The sequence below is a fragment of the Triticum urartu genome, chromosome 7, assembly GCF_003073215.2.
Source record: "Triticum urartu cultivar G1812 chromosome 7, Tu2.1, whole genome shotgun sequence".
Taxonomy (NCBI): domain Eukaryota; kingdom Viridiplantae; phylum Streptophyta; class Magnoliopsida; order Poales; family Poaceae; genus Triticum; species Triticum urartu.
The window spans coordinates 506,408,937-506,421,876 of NC_053028.1; the positions used below are offsets into that span (position 1 = coordinate 506,408,937).

The 12,940-nt window shown below is 49.9% G+C and overlaps 1 protein-coding gene across 2 annotated transcripts; it reads right to left on the bottom strand.

Moving 5' to 3' along the window:
- Positions 1-1,022: 1,022 nt before the first annotated feature.
- LOC125523362 lies at positions 1,023-2,884 on the bottom strand. 2 transcript variants are annotated; one of them, XM_048688407.1, is made up of 5 exons: positions 2,539-2,884; positions 2,281-2,471; positions 2,027-2,150; positions 1,834-1,909; positions 1,023-1,697 (listed from the first exon to the last, which is right to left on the bottom strand). In XM_048688407.1, the coding sequence occupies exons 1-5, from the start codon at positions 2,566-2,568 to the stop codon at positions 1,600-1,602; spliced, it is 519 nt and encodes a 172-aa protein (XP_048544364.1). In that variant the 5' UTR covers positions 2,569-2,884; the 3' UTR covers positions 1,023-1,599. The 2 variants fall into 2 exon arrangements, with proteins under 2 accessions (XP_048544364.1, XP_048544363.1); XM_048688406.1 differs by having other exon boundaries at positions 1,023-1,909.
- Positions 2,885-12,940: the final 10,056 nt, after the last annotated feature.

Consider the following 12,940-nt stretch of genomic DNA (forward strand, 5'->3'; position numbering starts at 1 on the left):
TGAAGTCGGATTTGAATTCAAGGAAGTAGTCAAAGTTGTGGAGGCACGCAAACAAGATAAGTAGTCGTGTTTAGACACTTCCAAAAACCTTAGCTCACCTGGTGCAGGTTTTCAAAGATGAGTAGATGACCCAGTCATTACCAGTCCACCATCCGAACAAATAGGAAACTGTTCTTTCAGTGAGTATGTTAATGACCGGTAACTAATACTCTCTCCGTAAAGAAATATGAGAGCGTTTAGATCACTTTAGAGGTATCAGCGTTGACTGTTGAGAACGAATAACTTTGGAGAAACTCCGCTGACGCCTGAATTAGGATCGTGCCACGCGCTCGACAAAAGGAAAGAGAGGTGTGTGCCTTATCAAAAATTAGGACAACCCAATCACCCCTCGAGTGGAGAAGATTGCCTCCGCATGTAATTCCCAGATCTCAGGCATAAACTTTCGGTAAGCTTTAGCCTTTGTCCATCTTATCATTACAGTTCTTCTTTTTAACTGCATCCTAGTTACAGTTCTAGAAAAAGTGTCGTAGGATCATGATAACAGACTAGATGGAATGGCGCGCTCTGCCGCGCTCGGCTGTAGCTGTTTTCTCCGCATCCATATTTCATCTGTAATGTACAACCATTGAAAAATGCAAGCCAACAACTGCATATTATTGATGTATTGGAGAAGTGCAGGCTCGGTCACTAGGAATACATGTTTCAATCGTGATATATCAGGAAATACAGGTCAGGTGCAGGTGGTGCATGTTTCCATTGTGGTGTATTTGAGAATTTTGGTTCACACAAAATGATAGTGAAAACAGTAGCCCTCCACAGAAAATCATTGTAGCCAGTTTGTTCTTTATTTCTTCCATATATACAACTAGAAGATACCCCGCGCGTTGCGGCGGGAATCCTCGAGAACTTGTATGGAAATTCTGAGTTGAGAAGCAAAGGAAAGTTATCTACAAAAAAAAAGGTAAAATGAAGGGAAGTTTAATATGCATAGTGTAATAGTTGCAATATGAAATGTCTTTTGCTTTTATTAGTTCTCAATGTATTATGTTAAGTCTAGGAATCATTGGGTAATCAAACGGAGGAACCAATCTGTATAGATTACATTTTAATCATGAGAAAATGTATTATTATTTGCGATGGTTACACCGAACAGACAAAATCAATAAAATAAGCCAAAGGGTAGATAAAACACATCATAAATAGGAGGTGAAGCGAGGAGACGAAGTGTGGATGGCCCTTGTATTTTGAATTGTGATGACATGATATGGCAAGTTCGCATGGGAAGGAAATATAGTTAGTCCAGATCAACTTATTGCTATAGGATATGATGTAGGGGTTGTGTTGTGTTATAAAATTGAGATGTATATATGCATGTATCAGTGCATTATTCATCACCAAAAAACTAAACAAATGACCTGTACAATGAAAGATAGTTGCAGGGTTTTTATGAACATAATCGACATGTAAGAATAATATCACTTTGCAAGAACATATAGGTGTAAAAAAACGAACTATAGTCTATAACCCCAAAGAAAAATAACACACACCGGGCACATCACTATAGAAATGATCATTACAAAGGGTACAACTGAAGATAGTTTATCCAGAGGGTAAGAACAATTGCACCGTGTCTTTTTTTTCCTGGCCCTTTCTTATCCCGCTATGAGAAAAAACTGAAGTACAATATATGATTCCAACTGAAAAGAAAACACACTGAGCACATCAGTAAAGAAATGAACACAACCAAGGGCAACCAAAGTGAGTTGGTATCTGCGTATATATGACAGATGTAATGAAATGGTCTACTCAGATTTGCAGGCATGAACGGAACACCTGGATAATGTAAGAGGCCGTGATAAATTGTAGAGTAGCACCGTTTGAGAATAAAATTGTCCATATCACCATCAGACTGAGAATAAATGGTCATAATCACTTAATCAGAGAAGGGAAAGGAACCACATGACCATTAGGGCATCATACAGAATATATGCAAATATTATTTACAATCCGATTTGTTTGTCTGTACCTTGAATAAGAAACACCCAGCTTTGATCTTTCTCGTGTACATAATGTGTTCAACCTGCATATCATCCAGACTACAGACAATTTTGGCAATAGTTTGGAAGAAGTCCAACTTGAACTGCTGCTGGCTGGATCAAGACAGAGGAAGAGAAGAGAGAATAAATTTGCTTCTTGGATGTCTGCTTGATGGCGCGCATCTAGGAGGAAAAATAAGGCACTGGAAACATACAAAGGTGTCATTGGATTCAAGATGCAAACCTGTATGCTCTTTCAATGGTTCTTCTACCCCGTACAACATGTGGATGTGCCGTAGCTGTGTGAAACCTGCTCCTGTGTACGGGATCAAAATCCAACAGATGAGGATAGAGATCCGAACCTGTCTGATCTTTCAATGGTTCTTCTACCCCGTACAACATGTGGATCTCCTGCAGCTGTGTGAAGACCTGTTCCTGCACGGGATCAAAATCCAACAGATGAGGATATAAATCGAGATCGAGATCAAGATCAAGAGAGAACCTGTAGATAGGGAAAGGCGGCCTCGTCCATCCGTCATCACGCTCGAGGAAGACGGTCAGCGGGAAGCCCTAGCGGCGGAGGAACACCTGGTTGTGGCTGGTTGAAGTAGATGTCAAGTTGTCTGCCCCCTAGTGGGGAAGGGAAACGATGGGTTCCCAAGCAAGATCGCCCCTCGGTTACAAACTGCAGCGGATCTTCACGGCTGAAACGAAAAACATGGGAGCTCGAGTAATTGTCACCATAATACTAAACGTTTTCCTAAGCGAGCGAGGAACTATCCTTTTATTACGGAGAGAGGTTGAGCTTTGATCGGCTGTTCCGTTTGGAAACGGACCTGCTGGGAATTAAATAGAAGTACATATTGGATGGTGGCTTGAAAAAAACCTTGCAGGGGGGATATGCCAGCAAGCGATGGTAAGTATATGTGGAGAAGGAAAAATAACTAAGAAATGAAGTGACGTGGGTGGAATTTGCTGAGGTGGCATGATGATGATGTGGACGGGCTGGATGTTGAGAGAATAGGTAGTAGTGGGGATCAACAAAATGCCCACCCTTCATAGAAAATCATTGTAGGAGCACATGTGAAGTTTTTTCTTTTCAATTCGTTCACTAAAAGGTTCAGGTTCATTTATTTCGCTTTTGCCTCTTTCAGTATGATGGAACCCACAGTGGGCTCGGAAGATTGAAGTGTAGCTCTTGCTATGGGTGCTTGGCCCATGCCTCAGCCACAATTGATTTTTTTTTTTGAGAAACCAGCCACAGCTGATCTGCAGATGGCCTCAACGCTTGCCCTACCCAATCATGCGCGCGACAAAGAAACTTCTAGGTGATTTGATATGATCCTACACAAAAAAATTTGAAAGTTTTTTTGAAGTTAAATGCCACATATCAAGTACTTCCTCCGTCCCAAAATTCTTGTCTTAAATTTGTCTAGATACGGATGTATCTAATATTAAAATTTGAATTGATACATCCGTATTTAAACAAATGTAAGACAAGAATTTTGGGACGGAGGGAGTAGTACAAACCCTTACAAAAATATATGTACAAGAATTTAACAAATACATTCAAATCCTAGTGGTGCCGATGTCTTCTTTCTTCTGCATCCACCAACGACGCGTGATGAACAAAACTTGTTCCCCCCTCTGGATCTCCTTGTGAAACAAATTTGTTTAAAACCAAGACATGATCCTTACCACTGAGCTATCTGTAGTTCTCAAACTCCTACATTTTTAATTCCTACAATATAGCTTTCTCTAAATGTTTATGCGTACGGTCCCTTTCACATTTAGTGTTTAAACTATAATTTGAATTATTGTTCGGTTCCAAACTAGCATAAGAAAACGTCACACATTTTCAAGGATCAATTGTAACGCGAAATATCCTATCTTCGGCAGATTAGGTATGATAGTAATTAACCACCGAGCCAATCCAAGTCGCAGTTCTGATAACAAGAACTGTACGAAGAAAACTCACGTGTTCACTCACATACGCCATGAAGCCTATAGTCTCCTATATTGAAAAAGACTTTCACCGCTTTATATATAAAACAACGATCAACAACAATTCGATACAAATGCACACCATCACAACATACGCACACCCAAGTCAAGATACATAGGCGCTGAACGCAGCAACATTGTCCCAAGCACTACAAGAGCAACCGGGGTCCTCAACTGTGAACACGCCATCGCGAAGAGATGAAACCGCATACGATGAACTGTGGACTCCATGGCGGTGCCTTCAGGAAGGATACGACACCAGAGTGCCGCCACCGCCCGGCCCGAGGTTCAGAGTTTTCGTGGAGCGACACGACGGGCACGAGAGCCGCGACGACGCCTTTAAAAAGGGAACGAGTTTTGCCACCGCCGGTCCGTCCAAACATAGAACAGATTTTCACCCCAGCTAACACTCGTCGCCACCGAACGCCACATCCCAGAAACCACGCTGCCCACACGGTCATGGTCACCAGGCAGCACCGAGCCACGGGCTCAGTCCCTGAGCACCGCGCTACCATCAGGGCCGCCGCCCCGGCATCCAAGACCTAGACACCACCTCACCCGTGATCCGCCGCTACCCCAACCAACATGGGGGTCCCCCAACACCGAGACCCAATAGGCCGGTCAAAATGGCCTCCATCGACCCGTGTTGTGGCACCGGGCTCAAGACGAACTCGGTCTTGCTGCCGGGTGCGAGACGAGTTCGGTCCTGCTGCCGGGCGCGAGACGAGCTCGGTCCTGCTGCCGGGCGCGAGACGAGATCGGTCCTGCTGCCGGGAGTGAGACGAGCTCCGTCCTGCTACCGGGGATGAGACGAGCTCGGTCCTGCTACCGGGGACGAGACGAGCTAGGTCCTGCAACACCGGGCGCGACATGGGCAATGGACCGCAGCTGGAAAGAACCAACCCTTCGACGAAGGTAGTGTCAGGCGACGAGGTGAAGGATCGAAGGCCAACCCAGGCCACTCACTGACGGCCGACGCCGGAGATGACCAGCCGCCGCCGTGACACGATCCAGACACTGCCATGAGCCGCCACCATGTCGTGGCAGCCCACATCCACGCCGGGGCTCCGAGGGACAACCCTGAGCCGCCCATCGACGGCCATGGGCCAGATCTCTGCTGATTTGGCCGACAACCGCCGCCGCCCCCTCCCGGAGACCACCGCCACCACCCGCGTCGCCCGCACGACCGCCGCTGCAGCCATCACCAGATTTGCAGCCTTCGCGCTCATCAGTTATGCCCTGCCACCACCGCACCAGCTGGCACGCCTCACCACGCTGGAGGCCGGCCCAGCCTAGTCGGACACCGTCGCCAGCCCGCACCACCGCGGCCCGCGACCCCTATTGCCAGGATTTGACGAGGAAGCCTCGAAGCAGCCGGCCACCTCGCCCTCCGCACGCCCAAGCCCGCGCCTCTAGAACCACGCAGCCGCCGCCGCTCCGCCGCATGGCCGCACCACCGGCACGCTGCCCGGGTCATCGTCGCGCCGTCCCGCGAGAACGACGCGCGCCTCACCGCGGCCCTGCGGCCCGCGCCACCGGAAGCCATGGAAGAAGGGAAGAAGGCCCCGCCGCCACCTACGCCAATCGGGCTTCACCCGGCGTCGCACTCCGGTGGCGGGCGGGGGGGGGGGGGGGGGGGGGGGGGGGGGGGGGGGGGGGGGGGGGGGGGGTGGGGCGAGGGCCGCTGGCCGGCGGCGGCTAGGGTTCGCCATGCCGCCCACGAGAGCGGCACGGGCGAGTTTCTTCCTTTTTTCTTTGCCCACAACGGAATTTACAATGTCCTATAGTCTCCTATCTCATATACTTGTAGCAATTGACCAGGCTGATTGAGTACCGACTTTCGATCTTCATCACTCACACATATAGGATGTGTTTGATAGGCTGCATTAGGTCTGTCCAGACCCACGCGGGCAGAATTTGGCCCGTTTGGTTGTCTGGGCCGCATGCGATTCGTGGTCCGCATGAACCTCAAAACAGGCCTGGGTCTGGCTCTAGAGGAACAGCCGAATCGGCCATTGTTTGCAAGCTAGGCTCGCTCGAGCCACGTGTGGCGAGCGCCTGCACGCCTGAGGAAGCGCGGAGATGGCACGGTGGCTTGTAACTCCCCACGCCCCTCCTGCCACCTCCCTCGCTGGTTCACACCCACTCTCTCTCACCTCACCGCTCGTTTGGTTTCTCCGATGGCCATGCTGCCATCGCGCTACACCCCACCCACTCCTGTCATCACCGGCAGCAATCCCATCCAAGAGAGGTGGATTGCCGGCCTCTCCGCAGCCGAAGTAGATCTGGCGACGGCACTGCGAGCTCCCTCCCCTTTCTGCACCATGCCGCCGCCCCAGGCCAATGCATTGTCGGCGCCGGTCGCTCCGGCTCCGCCACCGGAGCCGGTGGTCCTCTCTTCGGCCCAAACCTGGCAGGTATCCAATACCTGTCGGTGCCGTCCTTTGCAGGCCCCTCTTATGGGGTATTTTACCCCCATACGAGGGTTTTCTCCTCTACGTCCGGTGCAAGGGGAGGGGAGCTCCAGGACGCTAGTGTCATCTTCGAGCCGGCGCAAGACGAGGTGCACAGTCACGGCCCTCGGAATGGCCAGGTCCTCTTCATCGGCGGCAGCAGCACCCCTCTTCCTGCCGGGTTTTTCACCACGACCGGCGTACGCTACACCGGCAACCCCCACTGCAAGCTCTCAAACTCCCTTTGCTTCATTCTTAGGGTTCTTATGGTAGTTCCAAGTGTGTTAGATTAGATTGTCGACAGTACATTGGACCTGATTCGATCCAATTCGACTGGATTCGATCATAATCCACTGTTTTGGGCATGAACCAGAGTGCATGTGTACTTTGTTCATCCCACATGGCTAGATTGTTCATAATGCAGTGTTAGTTTGCATCGTGTTAATGCCACATTGTTACTTTGTACTGCCAAATTGTTAGTTTGTAGTGGCACATTGTTACTTTGTACTGCCACATTGTTAGTTCTTAGTGATGTTACTAGTGTATATACTACTATTCTTGCTGCTATTGTTAGTTCTTAGTGCTCCTCTTGCGCTTGTTGCTAGGGTACGTGAGTGCATGTGGCATGCAAGTAGGACATACCTGAATGCCAAAAATAGTAGGTGCAAGTAGGACATGTGAGTGGTGGCTTGATCTGATCAGTGAAGGAAATATGCCCTAGAGGAAATAATAAAGTTGTTATTTATATTTCCTTATATCATGATAAATGTTTATTATTCATGCTAGAATTTTATTAACCAGAAACTTAGTACATGTGTGAATATATAGACAAAAACAGAGTGTCCCTAGTATGCCTCTACTTGACTAGCTCATTAATCAAAGATGGTTAAGTTTCCTGACCATAGACATGTGTTGTCATTTGATGAACGGGGTCACATCATTAGAGAATGATGTGATGGACAAGACCCATCCATTAGCTTAGGATAATGATCGCTAAGTTTTATTGCTATTGCTTTCTTCATGACTTATACATATTCCTCTAACTATGAGATTATGCAACTCCTCAATACTGGAGGAACACCGTGTGTGCTTTCAAACGTCACAATGTATCTAGATGATAATAAAGATGCTCTACAGGTGTCTCCGAAGGTGTTTGTTGGGTTGGCATAGATCAAGATTAGGATTTGTCACTCCGAGTATCGGAGAGCTCTGGGCCCTCTCGGTAATGCACATCACTATAAGCCTTGCAAGCAATGTGACTAATGAGTTAGTTGCGGGATGATGTATTACGGAACGAGTAAAGAGACTTGCCGGTAATGAGATTGAACAAGGTATGATGATACCAACGATCGAATCTTGGGCAAGTAACATACCGATGACAAAGGGAATAATGTATGTTGTTATTGCGGTTTGATCGATAAAGATCTTCGTAGAATATGTAGGAACCAATATGAGCATCTAGGTTCCGCTATTCGTTATTGACCGGAGAAGTGTCTCGGTCATGTCTACATAGTTCTCAAACCCGTAGGGTCCGCACGCTTAACGTTCAATGACGATTTGTATTGTGAGTTATGTGTTTTGGTGACCGAAGTTTGTTCGGAGTCCCAGATGAGATCACGTACATGAGGAGGAGTCTCGAAATGGTCGAGAGGTAAAGATTCATATATTGGAAGGTTATGTACGGACACCGGAATGGTTCCGAAGAGGTTCAGGGATTTTTCGGAGTACCGGGAGGTTACCGGAACCCCCAGGGAAAGTTAATGGGCCTCATGGGCCATAGTGGAGAGGAGGAGGCAGGCCATAGGAGGTGGCACCCCCCCATAGCAGTCCAAATTGGACAAGGGGTGGGGGCACGTCCCCCCTTTCCTTCTCCCTCCCCCCTCTTTCCCCTTTCCCCCTCTCTGTTGGAAGGAAGGGGGAGCTGATTAGGACTAGGAGTCCTAGTGGGACTCCCCCACTTGGCGCGCCCCTAGGGCCGGCCGGCCTCCCCTCTCCTCCTTTATATATGGGGGCGGGGGCACCCCAAAGGCACATCAATTGTTCTCTTAGCCGTGTGCGGTGCCCCCCTCCACAATTTACTCCTCCGGTCATAGCGTGGTAGTGCTTAGGCGAAGCCCTGCGTGGATCACATCACCATCACAGTCACCACCTCATCGTGTTGAACGAACTCATACTCGACCCTATGCTGGATCAAGAGTTCGAGGGACGTCATCGAGCTGAATGTGTGCTGAACTCGGAGGTGTTGTACGTTCGGTACTAGACCGGTTGGATCGTGAAGACGTTCGACTACATCAACCGCGTTAACCTAACGCTTCCGCTTTCGGTCTACGAGGGTACGTGGACACACTATCCCCCTCTCGTTGCTATGCATCTCCTAGATAGATTTTGCGTGATCGTAGGATTTTTTTTGAAATTGCATGCTACGTTCCCAACAATCAGTGTCAGCACTGATAACTGTAAGCATTGATCAGAGTGGCACAAATCATGTGTTAATAGTAATCATTGTAAGCTGTGTTCAATGAGCATAGATGATGTCCTACTTGTTAGCTTTGATCGTGTGTCATATGTTGCTAACTGATATCCATCAAGTTGACAAGATAATGAAGACGGAGTGGGATAGAGCCGGTGGTGGTGCGTAGGTCGTCGCTGGCGTAGAGGGGCAGAGGACCTCATCCCCACCAACCGATGGCTGAAGAGGGTGGTTGTAACACCCCGAATGTAACTTGCCATATTTGTAACTCCGACTCTTGCCATTTTCGGCTTTAAGTTATGAGATTCCCTTCGTGGTTGGTGAGGGAGTCCTGGATTAGGGGGTGTTCGGATAGCCGAACTATACCTTCAGCCGGACTCCTGGACTATGAAGATACAAGATTGAAGACTCCGTCCCGTGTCCGGAAGGGACTTTCCTTGGCGTGGAAGGCAAGCTTGGCGATACGGATGTTCAGATCTCCTACCATTGTAACCGACTCTATGTAACCCTAACCCTCTCCGGTGTCTATATAAACTGGAGGGTTTTAGTCCGTAGGACAACATACACATCAACAATCATACCATAGGCTAGCTTCTAGGGTTTAGCCTCTCTGATCTCGCGGTAGATCTACTCTTGTACTACCCATATCATCAATATTAATCAAGCAGGACATAGGGTTTTACCTCCATCGAGAGGGCCCGAACCTGGGTAAAACTTCGTGTCCCTTGCCTCCTCTTACCATCCGGCCTAGACGCACAGTTCGGGACCCCCTACCCGAGATCCACCGGTTTTGAAACCGACATTGGTGCTTTCATTGAGAGTTCCTCTGTGTCGTCGCCGTCAGGCCCGATGGCTCCTACGGTCATCAATGGCGATGCAGTCCAGGGTGAGACCTTCCTCCCCGGACAGATCTTCGTCTTTGGCGGCTTCGCACTGCGGGCCAATTCACTTGGCCATCTAGAGCAGATCGAAAGCTACGCCCCTGGCCGTCAGGTCAGATTCGGAAATTTAAACTACACGTCTGACATCCGCGGGGACTTGATCTTCGACGGACTCGAACCACCGCCGAGCGCGCTGCACTGTCACGACGAGCATGATCTAGCTCTGCCGCCAAACAGTTCCCTGGAGGCCGCACCCGCGTCGGCTTCGACCCTTAGTTCGGAGCCAGCCGCGCCGATCGAGGATGGGTGGTTGGACGCCACCTCGGGGGCTGTGATCCCAACAGCGATTGAGCTGAACACCAGCCCCGTACTCTGCGAGACTCGTGACTCCACGAAGCCGGACTCTTCTCCAGACTCCGAACCCTCCGTGCCCCTGCCGATCGAATCCGATTGGGCGCCGATCATGGAGTTCACAGCCGCGGACGTCTTTCAGCACTCGCCTTTCGGCGATATCCTGAAGTCACTGAAGTCTCTCTCTTTATCAGGAGAGCCCTGGCCGGACTACGGCCAGCAAGGTTGGAGTACGGACGATGAAGAAATTCAAAGCCCACCCACCACCCACTTTGTAGCCAGTGTCGACGATTTAACCGACATGCTCGACTTTGACTCCGAAGACATCGACGGTATGGACGCCGATGGAGGAGACAATGAAGAACCAGCGCCTGTTGGGCCCTGGAACGCCACCTCGTCATATGACGTATACACGGTGGACGCACCAAAAGATGACGACGAGGAGCGAAAGGACGCACCGAAGGCCTGTTCCCTCGAAAAGTAGTCAAAACGGCGACGCAAGCGCCGCCCCAAATCCCGCCTCGACAGAAATAGCGATCACACAGACCCAGCGCTGGAGCAGGGCGAACCGCTGCCGGACAACGGCAATTCGGATATCCAAACCGAACAAACAAATCCTATCAGGGATAATGGTCCGGACGACATAACGCCGGACAGGCACCCGGAGCATCAGAATGCCCGCGAAAGGCTCGTTGCCACCGCAAGGAGCCTTAAAAAGCAGAAGCGAAGGCTCAAGGCCGCGCAAAACAAACTCCAATTCAGATGGAGTAAAATACTTAATACAGCAGCAATGTACGGCGACGATCGCCCCTCAAAGAGCTACCCAAAGCGGAAGCTGCTACCCGAATTCGATGAGGAGGCCTCCAACCCCCCACAACCAAATATCAAAGCAACCACCTGGTCGGATAGACGACCCCTCTATCAACACAGAACGACATACAATGCCACTCACAATACAACACGCGACCCACGCGAGAGCTCGCACCCAAAGGACGGCGCAACAAGATCCATCTATGGACCACGCAAGCGCGCCCCAGCATACAATGCAACACAACAAGCATCAGAACAACGCGGTACACCCAGTTACAGGGGTGCCGCACACCCCCTATGTTTCACCGATGAGGTGCTAAACCATGAATTTCCAGAGGGATTCAAGCCCGTAAAGATAGAGGCATACGATGGGACAACAGACCCTGGGGTTTGGATTGAGGACTATATTCTTCATATCCATATGGCTCGAGGAGATGATCTCCACGCCATCAAATACTTACCCCTCAAGCTCAAAGGGCCAGCTCGTCACTGGCTCAAAGGCCTCCCCGAAAGCTCCATTGGAAGTTGGGAAGAGCTCGAAGACGCCTTTCGGGCAAATTTTCAAGGAACTTATGTCCGACCTCCGGATGCGGATGATTTGAGTCATATAACTCAACAGCCCGGAGAGTCAGCCCGAAAGCTTTGGAACAGGTTTCTCACTAAAAAGAACCAGATTGTCGACTGTCCGGACGCCGAAGCCTTGGCAGCTTTCAAGCATAGCATCCGTGACGAATGGCTCGCCAGACACCTTGGCCAAAATAAGCCGAGAACGATGGCCGCATTAACAAACCTCATGACCCGCTTTTGCGCGGGTGAGGATAGCTGGCTAGCCAGATGCAGCACCAGCGACCCCAGTACATTTGAAGTTAGAGATGGAAACGGGAAATCACGGCGCAACAGCAATAGCAAACGCTGGAATAAAGAAGACAACACGAAGGGCACGACAGTAAATGCCGGATTCAAAAGCTCCCGGCCAGGTCAAAAGCCGCCACTAAAGGCACCAGGGATGAACCGTCCAGCCTCAACAAAATTCTGGACCAGGTATGTCAGATACATAGTACCCCTAGCAAGCCCGCTAATCATACCCACAGAGAATGTTGGGTCTTCAAGCAGTCCGGCAAGCTCAACGCCGTACACAAGGGGGAGGATACACCAAGTGAAGACGAGGACGAGCCTCCCAAGCAAGACACTGGGGAACAAAAGAAATTCCCACCAGAAGTCAAAACAGTAAACGTACTACACATGATCAAGGAAAAAAACAATGCGGCACCCCCAGGAAAATATACCCAAGTGCCTGTCACCGCGAAGTCTTGCCAATGGTCGTCTCAACCGATCATTTTCGACCATCGCGATTACTCAGCAAGTATCCGACACGCAGGATGGGATGCCTTGGTATTAGACCCAGTAATTGGCGGATATCACTTCACACGAGTCTTGATGGACGGCGGCAGCAGCCTAAACCTAATATACCAGGATACAATCCGCGGGATGGGGTTAGACCCAACACAAATTCGCCATAGCAATACTACCTTCAAAGGAGTAACGCCAGGCCCAGGGGCTCGTTGTACGGGCTCCCTCCCACTACAAGTTATATTCGGCTCCCCCGATAACTTCCGTAGTGAGCATTTAACCTTCCACATCGCTCCGTTTCAAAGTGGCTATCAAGCACTGCTCGGGGGCGAAGCTTTCGCTCGCTTTAATGCAATACCACACTACGCCTCCCTCACACTCAAGATGCCCGGTCCACGCGGCATCATTTCAGTGCACAGAAATATCAAGCGATCTCTACGCGCCGAAGAGAGTGAGGCTGCCTTGGCAGCCACACACTAAAGGCGCCCGGACTAGCCAAAGCGCCCCATAGGTCGTCAAGACCTCAGACACAACTAATCGAGTCCGGCGCCGCTACTTATACCGAATAAATGGTCACACCCCTAT

Excerpts from the sequence above, each read along its gene's own strand:
- LOC125523362 (XM_048688406.1), bottom strand. The coding sequence starts at position 2,568 with ATGGACGAGGCCGCCTTTCCCTATCTACAG. Across the intron at positions 2,151-2,280 it reads ACCATTGAAAGAGCATACAG|CCAGCAGCAGTTCAAGTTGG; the intron begins GTTTGCATCTTG and ends GTCTTGATCCAG. Across the intron at positions 1,910-2,026 it reads CTGGGTGTTTCTTATTCAAG|TCTGATGGTGATATGGACAA; the intron begins GTACAGACAAAC and ends ATTTATTCTCAG.